The 27,016-nt window shown below is 37.5% G+C and overlaps 1 protein-coding gene across 1 annotated transcript in view; it reads left to right on the forward strand.

Moving 5' to 3' along the window:
• LOC118821740 (transmembrane protease serine 9-like) overlaps positions 1-18,263 on the forward strand; it is a 34,433-nt gene extending 16,170 nt beyond the window's left edge. The window contains exons 11-20 of the mRNA XM_036590469.1: positions 443-471; positions 8,639-8,659; positions 10,128-10,290; positions 10,396-10,664; positions 12,109-12,254; positions 12,352-12,646; positions 14,326-14,497; positions 14,615-14,868; positions 15,921-16,021; positions 17,493-18,263. Coding sequence (XP_036446362.1) covers positions 443-471; positions 8,639-8,659; positions 10,128-10,290; positions 10,396-10,664; positions 12,109-12,254; positions 12,352-12,646; positions 14,326-14,497; positions 14,615-14,868; positions 15,921-16,021; positions 17,493-17,828 — 1,786 coding nt within the window. The 3' untranslated portion in view covers positions 17,829-18,263. The remainder of the gene's footprint in view (positions 1-442; positions 472-8,638; positions 8,660-10,127; positions 10,291-10,395; positions 10,665-12,108; positions 12,255-12,351; positions 12,647-14,325; positions 14,498-14,614; positions 14,869-15,920; positions 16,022-17,492) is intronic.
• Positions 18,264-27,016: the final 8,753 nt, after the last annotated feature.

Consider the following 27,016-nt stretch of genomic DNA (forward strand, 5'->3'; position numbering starts at 1 on the left):
AATAAAAAGCTGGCTAATGTCCTGAGAAAATGTCCTCAGAAAAATGTTACCAGCATTAAATAATTATGAGGATATTCCAATAGCCGAGATCAGTTTATCAGCGCATGAAACCTGCTTAAGGAGGCTTAAGGAATTCAGTGCGCAGTAGCTTTAGCTCACATGTAGCAATATTCATATTTCAACTCTTTAACGACCTCGTGATTCAGAGGATCCAGAGGTATTCGAGAGAAGAATGTTCACAGGACAAAACGTATCGGGTTCTGAACGTGTTTGTTTAGAGGCGATTTTTAGAAAACCCTATTCATTCTGGCCATAGAGAAATGAAGCTTAGACACGGAGTTCCTGGTATGGGCAAAAGAGCATGGCGCCGACTACAAAATGACGACACGACTACAGTGGTCCATGGTTTCCTCTCACTTTTCTTCTTCTTCTCCGGTTTTAGTGCTTTCACTGCTACCAAAGAGTATAAAAGTAATGCTAGTTCTTTGCTGCTACTATCACTGTATCACTCACTAAAACAATACCTCCAAAATGGAGCCTTGGTGGCGTCATAGACACTAAACACCTGTGACTGACAAAGACTGATACTAGTGAGATAAACAGGAAGTTAATGCTAAGGACTAGGCTAGTGGCACAACAAGGCAAAACATGAAAAAAGCTTAACATACAGGCATATAAACAAAGACAATGGCAGGCATATGGGAAGAATTAGGAAGCTAAGCCTTTGCAGGATGATAGGCCTAGGCTAGGCAGGACAAGATGCTATGAAAAGGCAGGAAAAGAAGCTAAGGCTAGCTCAAGACAAGCTATACAACTAAAGAAGGAGACTGGCAAGGTAAGAGACACATGAAGGTGAAAGGCTTCGCAACTAGAGTCTCGGAGGCAATGGATTATAAGCAGCGCAGCAATGAGCAGGGAAACGAGTCACATATGAGAACAATGTTTAGGAACAAGTTCTAAAGGCCTATAGAGGATCAATCCACAATGGATTGGTCGACTGCTGATCACCATGAGGGGGGAACTGTAACAATTCTAAATGGTTCTTGGTGTAGACGTATGGCTATAGGAACAACTCCTTATTTGATATACATTATTTTAAAATTTAAAAACGTTTCTTTACTTTTGCACAACTTGTTTACAAAAATGGATCTTTAAAGAATAATCCACTAAATGGCTCATTAGGGAACCAAAATCTGTGGATCTATGGTTCTGGTATTGCTCCTAAAGACCCTTATTAGTTCAATTTGGCACCTTTATTTTAAGAGCATGTCCCACTGAAAGCATATTGAACATACAGTAAATGCATACATGTTGAACACACATCCGTGGACCTCTACCACACAAGTTCACCCAACATAGCACAAAACATACGAGACATAACTACACCACACAGTTATTTATAAACTGTGAGGAAGTTGCTGTCATGCTCTACAAGATTTCCTTACCGTATAGTTACTTGCTGTATGTTGTACTGAACAATGTGGAGAACTGGTTTGGCAAGCATTGTTCAGTATGTGTTATAACAGCATATTTGGAGAAAGTGTCACGTTAATGGAGTAAGACAGCTGTACATCTCATCTACTCACCTTTCATAGGATTGTATTATTACTGACATGTGAAAACCTCTTAACTCTATTAGATGTCCTTCACACTGTGTGATCATTTGATAATGAATGGACCAATAGAAATTATCCATACTTAAAACCTCATTATATTAACATAAATTAATGTTAAGAACTTTTTGCCTTTTCTAGCCAAGTTACTGTACTGGAAAGAGGACACAGATGATATCATTACTGTCATTTTGAAACATTGCAACTATAATGTTTTTTGTAGTTTCTAATTTTTTAACACTGGTGGGAAATGCCATAATGAAAGCATGTCACAACATCTTCTTTGAGTGATGCCATAGAAGAACCAAACTCACACATCTCATTTACATAAATGGTTCTATGAAGAACCATCCACTGAAAGGTTCTTCAGAGCAGGGGTTCTCAATTCCATTACTCTCAATACTCTAGACACCTGACCCAGCCAACGAGGAGCTTGTTCATTAGTTGAACCAGGTGAGCTCAATGAGACAAAGCACAAAAATGTGCATAGTGTTGGGTCACCGGGACTGGGATTGGGAATCCCTGCTTTAGGGAACCCAAAATTGTTCTTCTGTTCTAGGGCTGCTCAGTTGTCGTCCTGGAGATCTACCAGGAGAGCACAGATCCAACACACCTGGCTCTGATATTCAGACGCTCCTAAAGACCTTCATTACCTTAATCAGGTGTGCTAAGTGTGCTGAACTCTGCAGGGTGGTAGATTTCCAGGACCAGAATTGGGCAATTTGTGCTGGAGTGTCATTAAAGCAAAAGGGGGACATACATACTAACAAATTCTATAATTTATGTAAATATTTCAATAATTTCCACTTTTCAATCAAACTGTAATGCTGATCATTTGTAATGAAAAACTTTGCATTAAACTAGAAAAGTATACAAAATAGAAGCATTTTTACTAGTGGACCCCACTGTACATTAAAGTGCCCATATCAAGGAAAACCGAATGTTTCTTGCTTTTATAAAATAAAAATGTAATTTTTGTTGGATGTAATATGTAAACATTAAACTTTCAAAACATACCATTTACTTCCCAGTCTATATGGTCCTGTTTTAGGCACATAAAACCATTCATAAATGGACCTTATCAGAAAACAAAAGCAAAAAACTGCAGGCTATAAGCCTTTTAAAGAGCATTTCTCCTTCACTAATACAGTTACTGCTTCACAGATACAAGGATTTTTTGACAGTGACCTGTAAAGTCACTGCAGTCTAGTCTTTGTGAAGACTGAAGCATGTGAGAATGATTGCCTGGAGGCTCTGTCTTTTAGGTGATTAGGACATTTATGTTGTTCATTAAAAAGAGCACTTGTCATAGAATAGGCTTCCTAACTAGACCCTTAAGGTTTCTGTGTTATCTGTGTGATGCTTAAGCATGTTTGTTAGATAATTATGAACTGCCTCAACTACTTACTTCATTTCCAGTATATGCACAAACCAAACCTGTTTGACCTGTCCACATCATTCCTACATAGCTTTGTTTGACAGCACCATCATGTCGGGGAAAAAACACTAGCATGACCTTGCAGCTTAGAGAGTAATGAACCTGAAGACAGGAGCGTAGGCCTGGGTTGAGCTGGCATGTTCAGACATTTTCACACAGGCGCATTCATTCTAGTGTACAACGATAACAATGGCGTAGTTAGTAGTTATTATGGGGTTACTAAGGTAAAGGAGTGTGTGCACCATGTTAATAAGAATGACATTATATGTAAGCCCCCAACACAATGCACTGAAAACACATACACTGTATGGACAAAAGTATTGGGACACCTACACATTACACCCACAGGAGCTTTCATGACATCCCCCCATTCTAAATCCTTAGGCATTAATATGGAGTTGGTTTGCAGCTATAACAGCTTCTACTCTTCTGGGAAGCTTTCTACAAGATTTTGGAGTGTGTCTGTGGGAATTTATCCAGAAGAGCATTTGTGAGGTCAGACACTGATGTTGAACGAGAGGGCCTGGCTTGCAGTCTCTGTTCTAGTTCATTCCAAAGGTGTTTGATGGGGTTGAGGTCAGGGCTCTGTGCAGGCCAGTCAAGTTCTTCCACACCAAACTCACCCAGCCATGCCGTTATGGAGCTCGCTTTGTGCACTGGGGCTCAGTCATGCTGAACAGAGAAGGTTCTTCCCCAAACTGTTCCCACAAAGTCAGGAGCATACAATTGTCCAAAATGCCTTGGTTTTCTGAAGCACTAAGATTTCCCTTCACTGGAACTAAGGGGTCTAGGCCAACCCCTGAAAAACAACCCCACAGCATTATCCCTTCTCCACCAAACTTTACAGTTGCCACAATGCAGTCAGGCAGGTAATGTTCTTCTGCCATTTGCCAAACTCAGACTTGTCCATCAGACCATCAGATAGAAAAGCGTGATTAGTGTTTCCACTGCTCCAGAGTTCAGCAGCAGCAGGCTTTACACCACTCCCACTCCCATTATGCCTTACAATAGGGGCGTCCAAAGGGTGTCTTATCCGCAGAGGGCTGGTGTGGCTGCAGGAGGTCACCTGATTGAAGGTTTGAAGACTAAGACCAACTGATTAAACAATTAGAATCAGGTGTGCTTCAGCTTGTTTGGAGTGAAGACCTGCAGCCACACCAACCCTTTACGGATAAGATTGGACACTCCTGCCTTACAATGTATCTCTCCAACATAAATATATTTTTTAAAATGCATTTCTCAGTTTTGCATTTTGGACTAAAAGCTTATGTCAGAATTATTACAAAACATTGTCTCAGGCACCAGCAATGTATTCAGAATCAGTTTATGTAACAACTACCCGTGAAATAGCTTTTAGAGGCATTAAACTCTTCAGACATCTGGCTCCTATCACCACCACTGTCAACGATTCTTACTTGGTAAGCTTCTCTAGAATGAAGCATTTCACATCAAACCACTCTGATTGATTCTGTTCACATCTTTACCATTTAATTATGCAGAAATTTAAAAATCACAGAATTCCTCTTTAAGGGATTGTAAAAGAAAGCATTACCAAAAACTGTTTAACCTAAAAAAATTGAACTGATGTGCAAAAAAAGAAATTACACCAGTGACATGGAAGCAGGAAACTAAGCACCTAAATGTACAATGTAATGATGTACTTCAATGAACTGTGAGCTGACAGTAAAGGAATGTATTTCTTGGAAAAGTTGTCTGAGTTCTCCTCAAACGAGTTGAGCTGAAAAAAAATGGAATGAAGGACAACTTGTCCAGTCATTACCATCACTGCCTTTTGTTCCTAACAGGAAATCTGCAAATAATAGACGCCTTAATGAGTCTTGCTATGGTACAGCCAAGTACCTGGGAGCATGTATTTCAGGATGTTTATAAAATACACTTATTTTATAATTATTTTATATATTTATTTACATTTTTAGAACAGACATTAAAACTGGTAATACAGGAAAAAGGAAATTTGAAACGTGTCTTGAGCGTAAATAAAGGCACCATTGGAGCAATGCCATAAGAACCATGTTTAGTTAGAGAACCTTGCAATTTGATGATTCTTATGTACTCTTACATCCAAAACCAAGAAACTTTTAGAAACATATATACACTGATCAGGCATAACATTATGACCACCTCCTTGTTTGTGTGCTTATTGTCCATTTTATCAGATCCACTTACTATATAGGTGCACTTTGTAGTTCTACAATCACAGACTGTAGTCCATCTGTTTCTCTGCATACTTTGTTATCCCCTTTTACCCTGTTTTTCAGTAGTCAGGACCCCCATGGACCCTCACAGAGCAGGTACTATTTGGGTGGTGGATTATTCTCAGCACTGCAGTAACACTGATGTGGTGGTGGTGGTGTGTTAGTGTGTGTTGCACTGGTACGAGTGGATCAGACACAGCAGCACTGCTGGAGTTTTTAAACACCTCAGTGTCACTGCTGGACTGAGAATAGTCCACCAACCAAAAATATCCAGCCGACAGCGTCCTGTGACCACTGATGAAGGACTAGAGGATGACCAACACAAACTGTGCAGCAGAATGTGCTGAGAATGATCCACCACCCAAATAGTACCTGCTCTGTGAGGGTCCATGGGGTTTCCTGACCACTGAAGAACAGGGTAAAAGGGGGCTAACAAAGTATGCAGAGAAACAGATGGACTACAGTCTGTAATTGTAGAACTACAAAGTGCACTTATATAGTAAGTGGAGCTGATAAAATGGACAATGAGCATAGAAACAAGGAGGTGGTCATAATGTTGTGCCTGAAAGAGAAAAATAGATAAACAGAAAGTGACAGAGAGAGAGAGAAAGGGAGGGAGGTGTGGGTGTGTCTTTAAGAGGTGCGGGTGTGTCTCAGTCTCAGGTGCTGAGGAAGTGTATGAAAGTCTGAAATGTTGTAAGACGGTTTCATTCTAAGTGACGATGATGTTGACGCTGAGTTTGGCGCTCATAATCGGCTTCCTAGCCAAAGGTAGGTTCCTAATTTGGCTTGTTCATGTGTTTTTATGTGCTCCTGCTCATTTACCTACTGAATACAGATATGTGTCTTTATTTCAGACCGGTTGAGAACAGAACTCACTTAACCAGTTCAGGCATACAAGGAAAAAAAGAGCATGTTTACAATTAATGACTAATTAAAAAGCACTTAGACCAGTTTCAGACAAAAAAACACACAGTCATTGTATATTTCTACCAGAGGCAGAGTTGTTAAGTTGTTCAATGGCCCTAGGCAACACATTAAATGCCTCCCCCACTCAACACATCCTATCTATCCACTACTTCTCCTGTTAATACATAAGAAGGAACTATGTATTCAATAATTCATTAATGTATAAATTACACAATGCACAATTTTACACAATAAATCTTTGGGTTTTTTTTGTATTGGAAGTTTAGACATTTAGACAAACAATTAGAAAACATGCATGAAATCCACAAATCTAGCCTTTGAATGATGTTAGAAACATTTCGTACTATATACTCTATAATAAATCCAGCTATGAACAACATACTAAGAAATTCCTCTGCAATATCCATAAAAATATGGTTAAAAATGAACATCTACATTTTATGATTGCAGGTGTTCTAGTGATTAGAGAACTTATGTTCAAGAGCTGATTTTTAGAAAATGGATTTTAGAATGGGCCTCAGAACTGCATTGTCCAGTGAGATCTCAGAAAACATGGAACATTCGTGTGCATGTTGTCATTAGTACAAAGTATATAGACATATTTGGATACTCTGGTTAGGTGCTACAGAAAAGTAGTCTTTCAGCGGTTATGACCTGACGTGGCTATGCTGATTGTGAGTGGAGCCTAAGCCTTCATTACATTAACATTTGGAAAATGCACATATTTCTGTTGAGTTTTGATATTTTTTAATGATGACAGTTTAAGAAAAGATGTATTATACAGTCATGCAAAAGTTTGAATGACGTTTTGTAAATTTTCCAAGTGAAAATAAGTTATCGCTTCCTCTACAGAGAACGCACTTCTGTTATAACTGTTTAAAATAGCTGTTTATTTGCTGAATTTAACATACTGAAAAATAAAACAGAAAATGTGGCTTGTGCAAAAGTTATGGTGCATTTTACATTTTGTATTTTATTATCTTCCAATATGTCAACTCAGCAAATAAGTAGAAATTGAGCACTGAAATGTGCAGAAAAATGTCCCAGCCCAACCCATCACATGTATTTATTAAATTCCATCAGCAGCAAATTGTCATTGTCCAAAGAAAAACAAGTATTTCCAAAATGGTGGGTTTACAGCAAAAGGCAAAAACATTCTTTAGTTTCAGTGTAAGTTAATGTGAAGAGATTTTATTCCAAGCAGTTTTGGAGCATTTCTATTAGTCCATTCATCATAGAATTTCCACACAACATAAAGAGCAGTTGCCAAAAAAGTGGAGAAACATGTTTTTCTTTGGACAGTGACAATATATGATTTAATTTAATGAACTGCAAATAATACTGGATTTCCATAAGGAAAGCTCTGAAAATGGTTAAACAAACTTTGCGGGTATTCTAATATTTGTGTTTTTTGAGTAAATAAATGCTTAGTACCCAATTAAATAGCTTTGTGAATATAATTTTCTGAGGCATCTACACTGTAAACTTAATTCATTGCCTCACAAAAATGAAGCACAGTTACTTAACAGGTCCAAGCTTAAATAACTTTATACTGGAGTCATAGTTACTTTCTATTGTTTAGATGTTATTGTTTTAGCATGACAATATGCTACGACACAAAATACTATTATGAAAAGAGAAGGTCTACAGACTGAAGAGTCTTTTGCCCAAAAAGCTGGGCAGCTTTTTGGGCAAAAGACTCTTCAGTCTGTAGAACTTGTCCAAATTGATTGATCTTAACTAGCTTTATAGAGGCATTATACAAGAAATAGTACAGATAAGTAAAAAAGAGTGTAATTTTTTTTGTACAGCATAAACATTTACACAGTAATGTTTAAATTACAAATTTTATTTCTAACATAAAAATAAATAAGTAGCATGTTCTCTGTAGAGGATGTGTTCACTTATTTTCACCATTCAGCCAGGGTTGCCCGAACTTTTGCTATTGTGTGTCCGCTGTCCTATTATCAAAAGAGACACTGTATTTAGTTTAGATAGCCATTCACTTTTCTCAAACAAAAGATCTGGTCTGATCCTGAGCTCTCTTCACACCTCATTACAAAGAAAGAAAAAACAAAGGAAACAACAAAAGGCAGTGGCAAAATAACAATATATTAGACACACAACATAACCTCAGCTATTTATGAGGCTACAGGAATTCCCTTGGAATAAGTGTGATCCCTGAACAAGTTTTTTCTTGCAAGTTAGTCTGTAAACTTGAGTGTTAATGGGAAGAGTATTCACCGAAATACACAATGTCCTAAAACAGATAAAAGATGAAGAGATAAAAGATTCAATAAATATGCTACTCTTGAGTTTTGCTTCATTGACTTCTCATCTTTTCACTAATCTACTTGAACTTGGAGCAAAAAATCCACTGTAGTTAATCCACAGTAAATGTTACTGATGAGTGAGCATTGACATTGTTCTGTTTGTTTCAGGGTGCCACTCACAGTTGAATGGTAAGTTATTTCTTATTTTTATTTAATAATCTAAAACAGTGTTTGAATAATCAATAATCAATTTTCAACTACACAGCCAATTTAGCTTTGAAATAATTGGTAGGAAGCTGTAAAGAAATTAAGAAATGTTAGATGTGTCCAGAATGAAGAACAGAGTTGTGAATGATTCTAAAATACCTGAGAAAGATGTAGAACAATGAGAAAGAAGTTATAATAAAATAAACATCCATAATGCCTCATGTTCTCATATTTGAAAAGGGATTATCAACTCGTGAGACAGACAACTTGACAAAAATACTGTAAATTGATGATTACAGTATGTAAATTTAGTATATAATACCTCAACGCCTTTGAAATATTGAATAAGACATATAAAAATACTTTTTAAAGGATTTTAATTTATATAGTATAACAACTTATTATACATTCTCACTGTCTTAACAAAATGTTGCATCTCCAATTTTTGGTGTTTTTCTTTTTTTTTCCTTTCTTTTTTTAAGGGCCAGCTTCCCATTACATTGTGTTAAAATTTCGTGAGAAATGGACCAACAGAAAAAAAGAAGTCTGACAAAATCTTGTTACATTAACTTACATTGAAAGTTTAGAATGTTTTTTCCTTCACTTGTACAGTTACATTTTGAAGAAACAAGGTGTTTTTAGACAGCAGCAATATAAAATAACATAAATTATAAATATAATAAGTAATGCCGAACAAATCAGTCCAGTCTGGGTCAAATACAAAGAGCTGCTTGTTAAAGTGGGTGGAGTATGAAGTAAATTAATTTTTTCCCTTACTTTTTGTCAAATGCAAAACAAAAAATGACTAACATTGCACCTATTAGTCAATATCGAAACATTTTAAACTGTGTTTAGGCTGGCTTTAAACAATGTAAACTTTCATGCAACTTTAGTTCCTTGAAACTTAAATGAAACTAAATTGCACTCAAGTTGCATGACGTAAAGTGTCCTGCAACTCACTTAAAACCATGCCGCAACAGCTGCAAGCATCTCAACTTTGTCAAACAGGTTTCATGAAACAGCCAATCAGAACGCCAGTAACGCGTCACAGGATCATGTCGAACAGCATTCTTTTAAATACCTGATTTCACCAGATCAAAAACCAGATCGCAAAAGATTAAAAACATTTCAAATATATCATCAAGAACAGCTGGAAAAATGATAACAATATTTCAGGTAAATAACTTGTGGAAGACTATATGGGGAAGTCCCAGCATGCAACTAATTGCATTAAGGTTTCATCATGTCAAGCCAGCCTTAGTTTAAGAGAGAAGAAAGATGGTGTAAGATGAAGTCTTTTCCTTGACAATTAAAGTAAGAAATATGAGCGGTCCTGCTTTACTTTAGTCAGTCTTTCTTCGTTACACTGTGTGATGCAATCCACACCATCCTGTTCAGTTGCCCACCTAACTAGAATCTAATCAGAATGTTGCTCCTCTCTCTTTGTCAGTGTGTGGTGCAGCTCCTCTAAATACCAGGATAGTGGGAGGACAGGATGCCACTGCAGGTTCTTGGCCTTGGCAAGTTAGTCTGCAGGATAATGGTTTTCATTTCTGCGGTGGATCCCTCATCAACTCTAACTGGGTTCTAACAGCGGCCCACTGCTTTGCAAGGTTTCACGCTGAATAAAAATTCTGAAGAGTCACTTGTAATACTGTGACGAGAACATTTATCAGATGGTGATAAGAATGGCTTTCTCTCTTTTTATCTTTTTTCAGTTATGTTGCTTCACAAGTCACCGTGTATCTGGGTATGCAGTCACTGTCCTCAAGTAACCCAAATTCAGTGTCCAGATCTGTTCTGCAACTCATCGTACATGACAACTATGATCCAGTGACGCATGACAACGACATCGCCCTGCTGCAGCTGAGCTCTAGTGTCGCCTTCACTAATTATATTAAGCCTGTCTGCCTGGCTACAGCCGGAAGCACGTTCTTCAATGGCACTCTGACCTGGGTCACTGGCTGGGGAGACACCTCCAGTGGAGGTGAGAAATGAGGACAGATTTGTGAGGGAGCTAAGCTTTATATACTTTATCAAACTGAATCCGATTGAGGCTACATCCTATGTACCTCATATGGTGGATTCACAACATACACTGTCATAAATAGTGTAAGTGCCCAAAATAAATCCCTTATGGTAGTTTACTAAAAGAATACTTTAAAGTTAGGTTATTTGCTGGTCAGCTAATATGCAATCCTACACTGTTCTAAGGGCCGGATGTATGTACGAGCGCAAGTGCAGTGCAAAATTTGCTTTGATACAACCTTAATAGGTGCCCCCAGTGTGCTTGAAATTAGTGTTTGATTTACTAAAGCTGCAGCTTGTCACACAAACTGTACGTAGCCCTGTAGCTCCATAGCTCCATCTATCACTATGTCTGCTGCCATTGTTAAATAGTCTCTGATCTTTTTAATTGATGCAAAAACCATCCGCCGCAAGTTGTTCGAACTGTAGTAAATCAAGCAGAATATGCAATCAGTCACATGTGTAATATCTCCAACCACCTTTTTTGCAAGGCCCTCCTATGGTTTTCATGGCTCTCGCTCAAATGCATATTGTTGTATGCAAAAATTTGAGCACTTGGCATGTTTTGTTGATTTTCTTAGAGAAAATAAGTTGACACATTCTCTCATTTAAGATCTTTTAAAAAATTAAAACTTTAAAACATGGCCTGGGCAAACGTTATGGAAGATTTTATTTTATTTTATTTCCAATATGTTGAACTCAAATAAATAGAAATTTTGCACTACAATGTCAAATGACGTGTTGTGTTAACACATTAACACATCATCTACAGAGTATACACATTTGAATGCCGTTTAACATAACTATAATATGCAGAAAAATGCCATGTTCAAGTGTCGCTATAGAGGATGCATTAACTTATTTTCATTAAGAAAATCAATAAAACACGTCATTTTATGAGGGGTTGTTTTGCATACAACTGTATGCATGAGAAAGGGAAGGGCGTTTTGCATTTTTGATGCTAATAAAATCTGCTTATGATTTTTACAGTACACATAGACTGGAACTTGGCCACACTTTGCTGATCCATCATTTACAGTTTGGTGGAAACCTAATTAATTTAGTGTGTATGGCCACAGACTAGAAACATAAAGAAACATAAAGGCCTTTCTGAAGACTTTCTGGGTCAGGAAGATTAGATTTATATTAGAATTGATCTCTCTAAGAGGGTGGATTTGTAGGAGCAGAGCTGGCATCCCATTAACAAAGAGCATGATATAATTACTTTAATGAGATGTGATCATTACACCACAAATTGAATTAGGTATTTCGCACACAATTTTACTTTAAGGTTTGTAGATTTTATAATATTTGCAATTACAGCACATTTTCACACCTCAATGAAATTTCATGACATTGTAAAATGACACAGTTGAAATGACGTTCAATGTGTGTTTCCTCAGTAAGTCTCGCCTCTCCAATGACCCTGCAGGAAGTACAAGTCCCAGTTGTTGGAAACAGGAAATGTAACTGCTTATATGGAGTTGGAAAGATCACTGACAACATGATATGTGCTGGATTGTTGGCAGGGGGCAAAGACTCCTGTCAGGTAATCTCTTCCTAATCTCTCCAATGCTGGCATCCTCTCTCATTCCATTTAAAGATGCTTATTGTATACACATAGATATCTATCTGGTTCTGCACAGGGAGACTCTGGAGGTCCACTGGTCAGCAAACAGGGCGGTGTGTGGGTCCAGGCAGGCATTGTGAGCTTTGGTGAAGGCTGTGCTCTGCCAAATTACCCTGGAGTGTATACTAGAGTGTCTCAGTACCAAGGCTGGATCAACCAGCACATCACCAGCAACCAGCCAGGCTTTGTCACATACACTTCCACTGGCTCTGATGGGGACCTGAGTGTGTCCTGTGCTGGACTGCCTACTGTTGCTACAACCACTACAACCACCATAACCACCACCACTGTCCCCACAACTACTGCTTCATGTAAGCAGGGGTGGGATAGTGCACTACTCCTTAGCTACTTTCAAAGCGCGATTGTCAGAATGTTTGTGTATCTCCACCTGACACACCAAAAAAGCCCAACTGACAGTGTGAACAAGACACTGCATTTAATCATGTGCCAGAAAGAAACCTACAATTCAAAAGCTGCACATATACAAAAATATCACCAAAAAGTGAATTTAAGTGTAACCAATAATCAAACTTACACAACCGAAGGCGATATCCAACAAAAATTTAGACTAAGTAAAGGCAAAGTCAACCATTCCAGGTTTTTCCTAACAAAGATCAACAAAAATAACTGGATACAAACCAAACAGTTTAGTGCAAAGCATTGTCAACTGTTGAAATAAAACTGCTCCTATTTAAACATTTCAGCAAGATCTGTACAGACATGACATTCAGAGTCCTTTGTAAAACTTCAGCAACACTTCAGCCTCAGAACTCTCATCAGTGACCCTGGTTCTGTTTGGGGTGAGAATCAGACCTGAATAATCTCTCCACTGCTGCAGAGCTGTTGTGGCTCCACAGCAGAACTAGATTTTTAGGTAAAATAACATAATAATCCTCCTTTGCTGTAAAATCATTATAACACACAGTTCTAACACAGTTTTCACAATAAATGGTCTTGGAGTTAATGTATTACTGCTAATTCATCAACCTTTAATGTTGAAGACTGACGCATAGACTGCTGGTCACACAGCAACGCAGATAACGAAAAAGCAAAGAGAAAGATTTAAGATGAACTTCGATAATTTGGAGATGAATGAACTCATTTGCATTTATAAGCGCTCAGCTGGTTTCCTCATACGTTTAAGCTACAACAACTTGCAAAGCTGAATTCGCTACTCATTCACCAGCTTCTCGTTCGAATTGTCCCATTCCACCTTAAATGGCGCAGCAATACAATCTGGCGACTCAGGCAGCATTTAAGGTGGAACAGGCAGGAGAATGAGAAGCGACTGAAAAAAAAGTCGAAAACTGAGAGACATTTTACAAGAAACTCGTGGTGAAGTTAAGCTTAAAGCAGAGTAAAGTATGCGTTTTCGTTTCTATTATATTAGTAGCCTGTACTAGAACATCAGCACATACTGAGACATATTTACAGCCAATATGTTAAAACAGATATAAAATGTTGTGGCTCCCAAGGTGGTTTAATTTTTGTTGAAAGGACAAAATAGCTCTTCTTAACATTTCGGTTGTGACCCCCGAGTTAAGCCTACTAGTAAGGGGTGATCAGTGCATGACCCTTTGCTCAAACTGTCCGCTGCTCAGTCAGGATTGCACAATCACCACCATCCCAGTTAATGACTGCATTCAATGGTTCAGATTTTGCGCGGATTGCCTGAAGCCTGTAGCGAAATTGTTGTGAAAATTTTTGCTATACGTAGACAAAAATTTAGCGCTACAGCTATTAGCTACGTTTCATAAAGCTGTAGCGGCTACAGCTATTAGCTACAAAAATTTGTAGTTAGCTACAAAAAGCAGTGCACTACTTAGCTACTCCCCCATCCCTTCATGTAAGATTATCTACATTTACTGTGGACTGCATCTGGAGAAGTCTCTGTGACCAGAACTTCATTATCAGGCAAAGGGAATAGTTGAAGGCAAACTGCTAAGGAAAATTAGTCATTAATTATACTTTATTTCCTATCTTGCTCCAGCTGTGGTGTGTGGCAGTGCCAAGCTGAATACTGTTACAGGAGGGGGCAACTCCTTGGCATTTGCAGGTGTGTGGCCATGGATGGCCAGCCTGCAACGTAATGGTACTCATGTCTGTGGAGGAACACTGGTAGCTGAGCAGTTTGTCTTGAGCTCCGCTGATTGCTTCTCTAGGTAAAAACACAGAATTATCAATATGAAACTCAAAAGTTAAGTCAGGAATCGAAACCACATCAACACACATCAATGCTAACTGTAAGATTTGATATTCTGCTGTACCTTATCTCACAGCTCCACCAATGCTTCTGACTGGACTGTAATTCTGGGCCGCCTCAAACAGAACGGCCCCAATGCCAACGAGGTCTCTATAAGCGTGACCAAAATCTCACTGAGCAATGGTACAGCAAACAATGTAGCAGTACTGCAATTGTCTCGCAAGCCAACACTCACAAACTACATTCAGCCCATATGTGTGGACCTGGGGGACAACAGCTTCCCTGTTAACACTCAGTGCTGGGCAGCTGGCTGGGGTTCAGGAGGAGGAGGTATGTTTATTTCTGCATGCTGTAGAATCTGATTTGCTGAGTCGCATCATATAAGTGCTACACACATGTATGACATACATATCCATTAAATAATGGACTAATGCTTCAGATTAATATATTCCAGTGTGCTTTTGACTGATATTTGGCTTTTACTTTTATGCTTGGCAACCATAATCTGCGTATAAGAAGCTACACTGCTTGGCAGAATAACTGTTTATTATGATTATAAGTAACAGATGTTTACGAGTCACTTTATGCGGGTCCAAATCGCGTCTCGTGTCACTGGGAGCAAATTAGAGTCAAGTCTCACATGTTTAGTAGGGAATATTTGTTTAGTCTCATTATTAGCTTTAGCACTACATGAAGACAAATGCAACGTGTCAATGAAAGAAACAAAACAACTGAAACCAGTAGGTCAGTCTGTAGTTTGTATAGTAGCTTTGATAGGTAGCTTGCGTAACATCCAGTGCAGTTTTGGTTAGTTTTATGGGAATGTACTTCAGATGGATTAGCAGACCACTACATGTAAATTAGATACCACACTAGCTAGAATACTTGCTATCCAAACTACACGGTAGCCAATCATGTCAACTTGTTTTGACCCTTTCAATTAAAAACAGCAATTTCTGCATTTGGCATTTTATTCTGTCCTCCAGATTCAAAGTTTTTGCCGCATTAAGGTTGGCAATGCTAATTTAGTCCACTTTGTTCATTTTCTTAGGCTGAAATTTCACAAGTCTTAAGTCTCGAGTTGCAAATCATTTAAGGGCAAAGCAGGAAGACACATCAACATGCAATTAAAGTCTGAGTCAGTTACTTGAATCCCCATAACAGATTAATCATAATAAATTGTGTACTGAACATTGTCGTATTTTATCACATTGTATTTTGCTGCTGTGTCTAACAACACCACTTGACTGTAAAATCACTGTAAAGTCATTACTTCTTTAATGTATGTGTCCATTTCCAATGGATGTCATCACATTCTGTATTTTTTAGAAGTTTCTTTTGCCTTGGTCTTCTTCCTCATATTTGTTTTCCTTCTGCTGTAGTTGAGCAGACTCTTCAGCAGTTTAACACAACTATACTGGACTGTGGCAACGCATCCTCATCTAGCAGCAGCATCTGCACAGGAGTCATGCCCTTAGAACAGGTCTGTATATTAACATGCTTTTAAATCCATCTGAAATCAATTTTATTATTACACTACAATGAATTTACGAAGTACAAGAAGAACAGGAAACTACAGGTGTACTGTTGGATTTATGGATTTGCTCTGGGGATTTTTGGTATGTTTAAAGCACCACCTGGATCGCTTTTCTACTGATGTGAAAAAGCAAGTCAGGTCACATGCACACTGTATATATTACAACACTGCTACCAATGTGTACTGCTGTACATTGTTTCTGATTGTACTGGATAACTAGCAAGCTAAGCTAGATACATAGATTAAGTTAATTTCTCAACATTTAGTTTAAGTTTGTCTTAGCTTAAACTTTGGAGGCAGAGAAAATCCTTCTTGTTCTTAAATGTTATCAAATGATTTGGCCCAATTTTTACGACACATTTGCATTTTACAAAAATGCTAATAGCAATACCCTACTTAGCTGCTAAAATGCTGCTGATTTTACAGAGCTGATGTTGACAAACTTTCCTCAAGGTTAGTTCACGTTTCATGCTAGTATATTAGTATGCAATATAATATAAACAACACTGACATTAATGTTTCTTGCTAATAACAGTAACAACTCATTATTTTCTATTTTTAAGAATGAATATTTTTGAGTTTTCAGTCACAGTCTGTGTATTTTTACCTAAAACCATGTCAGCATGTCTGTGACTGACTCTTCTCAACATGACCAATGAAACTGTGCTGCATGTTTTGCAACTCAAACTATGACTTAAGGTTTATCTTTGTCTTGACTTGTGAGGCAGAATACAATCTTAAATGAGAAAAAATCAAAAGAAGGTTTATGCAAAAAAAAAAAAGAAACATCTTTAGAAGTCAATATAAGGAAACCACTCAACAAAATGTGAGTGTACTGAGCAGTTGTCATTTTTGCATGTATACGCCATACATGCAAAAATGACAACTCCTCAGCTGATATGATTTTGATGGCATTTGTCACTTTTTCTTAAAAGTAGTCTTCTTTTAAGGCAGTATACCTTAGACAAAAACAACATATCATAGCAAAATCTTTTTCAGAATCTTTTATGCCAAAACAACAGGGTGGTTTGACTTTGTAAGGTGCAGTGTGCACTACATACTGAACAGAGCTCATTTATTTTGCGACCTCCCTCCTGACGATGAGTCCACTGCACAAAGCAGATTTCCAGCAGTTCTTTTAAAAAATATTTACAACAGCGTGTTTGGCAGTAGTTTGATAACATTTAGTTCTTTAGTTGTTCACAAAACATTGCTGGCTTTTGTTCACTTCCCAAAGAAATACAAAATGTTATGTATGTGCTTGCGGTTCAGAAAAAACCCTACTAAACACAAGGCTTTTTTCATAGACCAAGTTAAGTCTAAGGTTAAACTAAAAAGGTTTCTGAGTGTAGGCTCCACATTGTAGGCAAAACTGTGCCTGTAACACTGGCTCATAATCTTTCTCTCTCACTCTCAGACTAATAAAGGAGGTCCTCTGATGTGTAAGATTGGACAATCATGGGTGCAGGCTGTGGTTTTGACCCTGTCCAGCAACAGTGGCACTAACACTAGCTCCAGTAACAGCACCAGGACAGTTCGTGCCTCAAATGTCCAGGTCTTCACTAAAACCTCAAGCTTCTCAGGCTTCCTGAACGCTGTAGTGGGCACCTTCCCTCCCAAAGCCAGCACCACATCTACTACAACTACCACCACAGTACAGCATGTCATGTCTAGTTCAGCTGATTCATCATTGCTCTCCATCACATCTCTCTTTCTGCTTTCGCTTCCTGCTCTCTTTCAAATGTTCAGTTAAGAATGAGCACTCAGGAAAATGAAGAATCGAGTCAGCATTGAAAGGCTAAAATGTAACATCTCTTAATATATCTCTCAAATTCAAAGAGATACTTCTAAAAGGCAAGGAATAACAATCCATGATATCTGGGGTGAGGGATTTTAAAGCTAAAATACCATGACTTTGTATAAAAACTTGAGCAGAATATTTAGTAATTTTATCACTATCTAACTTGGCACTTGAAGTAACTGCTCTAGTCTGATGCACTAGCCAACACTACGTAGTGTAGATGTCTACATGTGACCTAAATGGTTTAAGCAACATACCTGTTATGTGCAGCAGCCATTAGTTTGAAACAAACATAGAATAGCCAGCTTTATTAGTCATTTTTGAAGTTCAAGAAAGCCAAAGTCTGTCTTTACCACCTTCCTCAGTTAAGGCTCTTAAGCTGAGGCCTATGTATTGTACTCTTTAAGTTCATTCTTAATGCATATCAGTATATCTTAATTTCTGTTCTTGTTTACTTTTACTTTGCTTTTTTCTATGCTTCATTTAGCAAAACCTAATGAAGTGCACTAAAAGATTTTAAAGATGGTTCTCAAATAAAAAAGAGTGGTAACACTTTCTATGAATGTCACCTTTGTAAGCATCTATAAACACATTCATAACATGTTATAATTTTTTCATAAATCATTATAAACATGGCTATAAATATTCATAAAAATGCATTACACGTTATAGCCATGCTTATTATGCATTATGAATTGTTAACATAATACATTATAAGTACTGTTCATAACAAATTATAAGAGCTCATAAGTGGTATTTGTCCGCTCTAAGTAAAGTGAAGCGTACTGTACTAAAGCCTCCTCCAGTGTTAAGAGTGAGGCTTCAAGTTAAAGTATTTACTGAAGGATTTACTGAAACACTAAAACATACACAGTAAAGCACATTACAGGCTTCAGATGTCAGAGTTTAAACTAGTGCTGCCATCAGTGCTTTACCCAATGTGGGAACGTTAATGTACACCACCGTTAGCTTGGTATTTGTCTTTACTTTGCAGTCTCCAAGCTGGGACTGACTTCTTAGGCACTGACAGTATAACATGTTATCAATACTACTTATAATGCATTATATTAACAATTCATAATGTATAATAAACATGGCTATAAAGTGTAATTCAGCGTAATTCATTTTTATAAATGTTTATAATCATGTTTAGAAAGCCATATGAAGGCATTATAACATGTTATAAATGTGTTTATAGATGCTTACAAACGTGACATTCATAGAAAGTGTTACCAAAAGAGTTTTTAGCTTTACAACAGTACATAAGTTATAATGCAGTGCATAAGTGCATAATCCAGAGAAAGCCAACTTCTTACACTGTACTGTAGACATAGCTATGTTATTTTTAATGGCAAAAACTAAGAAGACTAAATGCACCATATTAACTGTTTTTAAATAGCATTTTCTGGAATGTGTGCTTTTTGCACTTTAAAATGAAGTGAAAATACATGAAACTGTAAACTTTTTACTCCACTATTGTTGAAACTGTTATATTTCTCAGGGCACACACTGCTAAGGAAGACTTCTCAAACCAAATGGTATATAAATCTTACTGCAGCAACAACCTGGTTGTCTGTGTGTTCTATTTACATCTACTAAAGTAGAGTTAAGGTCTGCCTGGGTTGCACACTGTATCCATTACAACACTGTTACCACTATGTCCTGCCTTGTATCTGATTTTACTGGATAACTAGCTGGCTTAGCTACCTAAATAGACTAGGTTGATTTGTCAACATTTAGTTTAAGGTGAGGTGGAGGAGGCTTGCCATAGCTTTGGCTTTGGAGGCAAAAAATCAACAAGAAGATTCGACAATTGTAATATTTTCTTAGACTGAATTACCACTGGCTTGAATTCCAGGGCAAAATGGCAGTATTTTGGCACTGTGGCCCAAAATTACCACACTGCCAATTTCCACTATCAGGTCAATAATTAAGAACAACTGGAGATGTTAAGCATCTTCCGGGAAGAAATTGTAGGTCTATATGAGGATGGTTTAATGGAACAAAGAATCTCGAAGGATCACAGATGGGTAATTGCAGACATTAGCTGAGTCTTGGGGTCAGACCGTCTCCCAAACCAGAATCAAACATCACCTATTTGACCACAAGTCGTTTGGGGGGGTGCCAAAAGAAAGCCTTTGATTCTCATGAACCAACGAGCTCAAGCAGCTACAGTTTGCCAAATGTTACAGGAACTTTCAGTGGGTCGGTGTTTTACAGTCAGTTGAGACCAAAATAGAGGTTTTTGGTAACAAACGTCAGAGGTGAGTTTGGCATGGACACAAAGAGAGCCATGCAGAATAGTACCTCATCCCCACTGTGAAGTATGGTGGTGGATCTGTGACGTTGTGGGGCTGTTTTTCTTCCTATGGCCCCGGACAATTTATGTGGATACGTAGTTTCACAGACTCCATCAAGTACCAGCAGAAATAAAATCAACACCTGACTGCATCAGCCAGGAAGCTTAAACTGGGCCATAGTTTGAATCTTCCAGCAGGACAGTGATCCAAAGCGTGAAAATCAACACAAAAATGTCTCACACAGAATTAAGGTTTTGTCATGGCCATCCCAGTTCCCTGACCTAAACCCCACAGAAAACCTGTGGGCGGAGCTGAAGAGAAGAGTCCACAGTGTGGACCTCAGAATCTGAAAGATCTGGAGAGGTTCTGTATGGAGGGTCTCAGATCCTTTGTTATGTGTTCTTCAGTCTCATTAAATGTTACAGTGGAAGATTTAGTGCTGTTATCCTTGCAAAGGGGGGCTGCACAAAGTATTAAAGGAAGGAATTCCAACAATTGTGGCATACACAGATTTTAGAAAAATCTGTATTTCCTGACAATATTTAGGTTTGGTTTTTGTAATCATTGTACTTCAAACAAATGTTAGATTTTTGTTAATATTTTGAATTAAAGATCAAAAGCATAAGCAATAAAGGATGTTTTTACTGCCTGTGCTCATGTTTACCAGGGGTGCTAATATTTATGGGGTTCTAAATAGACCAATTGACTTTACTAAAGAATAATAATATTTTTTAAGTGTGTATGTAATGATTACTAATTATTATTATTACATAAAAGTAATAAAGTTGTATGCAAAAGTTTTAGTGCACAAGCAAAATTACATATTTCTTTAATGTTTGAAATTAAAAAAGAAGTAAACACAACCTCTACAGCTAACTACTTCACATCTCTTATAGTGTAAAGTCTCAGAAACTATAGTAATCTGGTCTAATTGTTCTTGTATTTTGGTCAATTACAATTACAACTACAATTATAAAGACATGACATGAGTTATTGTCACAACACTCATTATTTGACATGCTAGCAGAATTTCGATCTTTTATGAGTTTTTAGGGCCTCCTAAACTTTGTACATTTCTGCTTATACAGATCTTAAAACAAAGGTCACCTCAAAAACTGTCTACAGTGTCAGGGCTGAAAGTGCAATAATTGTGATGGTGGTTCTTTCTATTGCTAATTATTAAATAACAATAAATAATAAGCATAATTTCTGTCCTCTTGGGTTCATGCTGAGTTCTAAAACTCTGACACATGGCAGTTAAGGGATATATATATATATATATATCGCTGTTGTCGGAAACATCTCCAAAATGGAACCAGACCTTTTTCCAAGTCATTTTGGGTCATAAATTTACATACAATGAAAGGTTAACAAGTATTTTCAAATTATGTCAAAAACTGGGCGGTACGTAAAAATCACCGACCAGCCAACAAATTTGTAACCTGATTGGTACTAAAGGATTAACTACAAAACTCACGTGGAGATGTGGAGTGACGAATCCCGCTTCTCCGTCTGGCAATCCGTTGGACGAGTCTAGATTTGGCAGGTTGCCAGGAGAACGGTACTTGTCTGACTGCATTGTGCCAAGTGTAAAGTTTGGTGGAGGGGGATTATGGTGTGGGGTTGTTTTTCAGGAGTTGGGCTCGGCCCCTTAGTTCCAGTGAAAGGAACTCTTAGTGCTTCAGCAGACCAAGAGATTTTGGACAATTTCATGCTTCCAACTTTGTGGGAACAGTTTGGGGAGTTTGGCTCCTTCCTGTTCCAACATGACTGCGCACCAGTGCACAAAGCAAGGTCCATAAAGACATGGATGAGCGAGTTGGGTGTGAGTCCTGACCTCAACCCGATAGAACACCTTTGGGATGAATTAGAGCGGAGACTGCGAGCCAGGCCTTCTTGTCCAATGTCAGTGTCTGACCTCACAAATGCGCTTCTGGAAGAATGGTCAAAAATTCACATAAACTAAAACCTAAATCCTAAACCTTGTGGAAAGCCTTTCCAGAAGAGTTGAAGCTGTTATAGCTGCAAAGGGTGGGCTGACATCATATTAAACCCTATGGATTAAGAATGGGATGTCACTCAAGTTCATATGTGTGTGAAGGCAGATGTAGATGACCAAGACCAAATGTACTAAGGTATTCTGCCCTCAGTGTCTTGAGACCTTTGGCTTTGAAATGAAGCCTACCAAATGTCTTTTTGTATATGTCATGGCCATCATGACAGCTGATGAGATATGAATGTAAAGAAATTTCCAGCAGTGTCTCACATTTTGTCACCTCTGAAACCATGTGAAGAAACTCTACCAGCTTGCATCTACCCACATATTTTCATTGCAGATTCTTTCTTTTTTTGTCTGAAAACCTGATTTTACTTTCAGAGGATTTTAATAAGCTTCTTGGAAAATGGTATGTGGGCAGCTAAGTCACTCCTCAGACATGGCCAGCATTATCAACAAGCCATATATCAATTTTAATTCCACAAAATGTGACAATTAGCATGCAAGCATTTTACTATTACCTACTCTTTTATTTTATTAGCTCATCTGTTAGATATATAGCCAGAGCAAAATAATACTATTAATGGCCAGTATCCAAGAACACTCATCATCCATATTTACATGACCAGTTCCCAACCTCTCTTGATCCCTTTCGGTTAGACATGTTATATTATGCCTTAAAGCTTGAGATATGTAAATGAGCTCTGTTTTCACTGGCTTTCCTGTACTGTGTCTCATTCAGAAAATAGACTAGGCTGAAACACTCCTTATAACTTCAACTTCATGGACTGGGCTAAATAGGCTGAATAGCTATATATTAGCATATCATCGCTGTCCAAAGAAAAACATATTTCTCCATTTCTTTTCATTTTTACTTTTCTACATCATTTGAACATGTGTCCTTGTTGCGTCCCAAGGGCGTATGTTTTGTTTTGCTTGTTTCTCTTTCGTTCTCGCTCTCACTCTCTCTCTCTTGGGGCTCGGCTTAGGGTGGTTGTTTTTAGATCAGAACTGTAGCTCAGCAAGATGTTTGTTTTATGGCTAGTGTATTGTCTGTGCTTTTGCAGCTTTCTATATTGGACTGGGATGTAAACAGTACATTTTGAAACTTTAACAATATTTAAATTAAGGAAAATTGGCTTTTCCAGGACATGGGCTGTTAATTAATCTCCTTTAGATGATTTCCTTAATGTCCTGTAAGCTGAGCTTAAAATATTATAGAGGTGTATATAAGATTTCTGTGTTCACTCTTTTAGTTTTTAATTTGATTATTTAACTGTCTTAATTTAATTTCTAATTTGAATTTAACGATTTTCTCTTTTAAATGTATTGTTTCAACCATGTTTTAATTATGTTTTTAATGTTGTTTTTTAATTTTGTTTTTCTATTTGTGTTTACTTTTATTCTGACTCTGACTCTGAATTTTCTCTTGTAAAGCACTTTGAATGACAGCAGTGTTTGAAAGGTGCTATATAAACATACTTGCCTTGCCTTGCCTAGAGGTTTAAATGGTTTATGAAAGACATGTTTTTGGTCATGCTTTGTGAATGGAGCGATATATTTAGCTAGTTGCTAGTTAATGTCAACTTAAAGCTGCACCATGTAAAGTTTATTGTTAAAATAGAAAGAAGTAGCATCACTGAGTCAGGAGAGGAAATAAAACCTCTAAAATATGGTGTGCGTGCACTGCTGTTAGTCACCCTGTAAAGCATGAATTTTATGTAAAAGTCAAAGACATCTGGTCAGATTTCATGGGAGTTTTTCAGACCACATCATACATCTTAACATTTACAACATTTGGTAGATCCTTCACACACATCCTTCACCAAGTTTTGCTAATTCAATGCGATCAGATTCATCCGAACTGAAGGTTCGAAGGACAACTGACATTACAAATTCCTTTTCCACAGCTTGCCTGCAATAACTCATTTCTACCAGAGGGGTCTCGAAATTGTAGTGCAACTTCAATGTTGATCTTCTTAACAAAGGAAAACACCCATAATGTACTGTATGAACAGTTTTCAGTGTAAGTAAAACAGCAGGAAACACATTTAACAGAAAAATACACAAAAGCTTTCAAACACTGTGTATAATATCAAACCTATTAGTGTACTACTGCGACTTGGACTCACCAAAGCTGCCTCATAAATCTCCTTATGAGCATCTAAAATGGCTAAAAGAAATATTTCTAAAGAGAACAGATATAAGACAACCCACATAGATAAGGAGGGGGAAGACAAATAAAAATAAGTGAACAGGTGTTTCCAAAACCAAACTTACGGTTAAAGAATCAGAGAAAATGGGGCTCATTACAACCATGCAAGACCTGGCAGACCACCACAACTGTTCTCTTCAGATAGAAAGCACTTAAAGCTTAATCTTCCAGAGAAAGGAGAAAATCAAGCTGCTTCAGATCTGAAAACCTCCTCAGGTGTCCATCCTTCCACTGTGAGAAGATAAATAATAAAGAACATCATGAGTCTGAAAGGGTATGTAGCTGTCAAGAAGACTTTACTGAGAAAAACACAGACAAAAAAGCTGTGGCGTAAGGTTTTAGGGACTCACGAGTCTAAATGCAAATTTGTAGTTGGGATGTCTTGGATTGTGAGAAGCAGAAAAAAATGCAACCAACTTAATAAGACTTAATAAGTAATATAACTTAATAACTTAATAAGACTGAACTTAGGTTTGGAAAAATATCCCTGCACATTTCTTTAAAAAAACTGAAAGTGAGTCTCCTGAAAATAATGGAAGCTGTAATACAGGTAAAGCATGAACACAGAAAATACTCAACATAAGGGATGTTACATTTAGTTGTTAATGTTTCTGTGTAATTTTCTCTAAAATATATATTTTCTTTTTTTTTCCCTGACACTGAAAATGAATAACAGTCACCAAAGAAGTCTATAAACTTGTAAAGGGATTTATTTACCATTAATTTGAATAGCAGGGTGTAAAGATATGTCATCTGTTGTGTTCATAGACTGTGTTCAGCTAGTGCTGCTTGGAGATTTTTATGTTCAATAAATACCATGTTTTCTGCCAGATTTGATTTGACAGTGACAGTGAGTTCTAATTTGAAATATGTACTTTGAATACAAGATGCTATTTTCTAAGTTTGTTTTAATTCTCTTAGGGGAAAAATGGGTAAAATTTTGCACTAGAAGTCTGTATTTTTGTTTTTTCAAAATTGTGATAGCAGGTTTTCCCCGAGATGTCTCATCACAAATAGGAAAATTAATGCTTGGTGCCCCTGTTGGTGAACAGCTCCCCCAGTAAGGTGTGGCTGCACTGCTCTTTAGAAAGTAAGGCAGGATTGTGATGGCTGTCATTTTTTTCTGTCCAGTATGTTGCAAAAAAAGTTGTAAACACCAAAGTAATGATGTTTTTTACTCTCTTGCCTTACTTTGTAATAACTTCATACTAATAGCAGCTTTGATCTTCTGTATTAAAGAGGCATTCCGGTCTAAAGCCTGAGTTTACGATGATATCGATCATGTTATTCAGCGTTCTGAAGTGCAGAACGTCTCTCCCACATCAGTTTGATAGACTTCATGATTTTATATCATTTTCATGTTTACAACACAGTACCCATCTTGCATTATGCAAATACATCATACAGCCATTAAGAATCCCTGTGGTGTCGACTAATCCTGACTGCTAGCCTAACCACTGAGCTATAGGCTAATAAATACAAAACCTAGCATTAGTACTTCTCACCTTGGTCGTCAAACAAAATCATGAAAAACAGTGATTCTATCTTTATCAGTCAAAGTAAAGAATTCAAACTGAGGTAGGGTATCAGGGTCCGTGTACCTTCCGTTCATTCGATTTTCATTTCAAAATGGGTCAATTCTGGTTTGTGGTTCTGTTAAGTCAGTGGAAAAATCAAGAAATAGCTGCGTTTTGTAGTTTCACAAACCAGTCAAAAAGTCAAATAACATACAAACAGAAGTAGAATAAAGGGTCGTATTGTACTGATCCAAATATGAAAATTCTCATCATTTTAAGCGGAAATAAAGTGCAGAGCCCACAGAGTCACAGAAGCTCAGAATACAGACCTGTTGTTCTGACACACTGATAGACTATACTAGGTTTTGTGTAGGTGTTAGTATATTTGATGTACACAGCTAAAGCCTACCTGAAAATCGTTCTGCGTCCCTGTTAGCACCCCTAAAGAATGAATATTAAGAAAATGAGGCCTAATTCTGACATTTTGTGAGGCTATACAGCATTTTGTAGGGCTATTTGTATATTTGACTTTGTTCTATCTGCAAAAATCTGAATCCTGATTTAATGGTCAAAATAATAGAGAAATTAAAGTGAGGCTGCCCAACAATGATGAATAAAAGTAATACTGTAATGTCACAAGTGTGCATTATTTGTGTTATTCAGTGTTGGGGTGTGGACAGGGAAGGCGCCAGGAATGTTTTATAGTGGTGCTATATGGGTGCTACACCTATGGTTGTGACGGGGAAATGCATGAACAGGGGCAGAGTGGGGGTTAGCTACATGCTAAATTCAGGGTGAGAAGATTCTATATTAAGGCTGTTTTCACACCTAGTTCATTTGCTAAAGTCCAAACCAGAGTCTGAGTCACTGTGATTTTGTATCTTTTTAATAGTTGGTTTCACACTGTATTGGACAGTGCACTCTCTCATTTACCACCATCTGAGCCAAAAAATCCTAGATTGCATCAAAGTGGTCTTAAGGTCTATATCTATCACAGTCACAAGTAACAATAGTAAACCTTATTTCGTATCTGCCTATTTATGATTGGATTGTTAATTTGAATTTAAGCAATCAGGTCACTGATGCAATAGCCTTTGTTCTGTGACCCATGT

Source organism: Colossoma macropomum, unplaced genomic scaffold (assembly GCF_904425465.1).
Source record: "Colossoma macropomum unplaced genomic scaffold, Colossoma_macropomum, whole genome shotgun sequence".
Classification (NCBI taxonomy): Eukaryota; Metazoa; Chordata; class Actinopteri; order Characiformes; family Serrasalmidae; genus Colossoma; species Colossoma macropomum.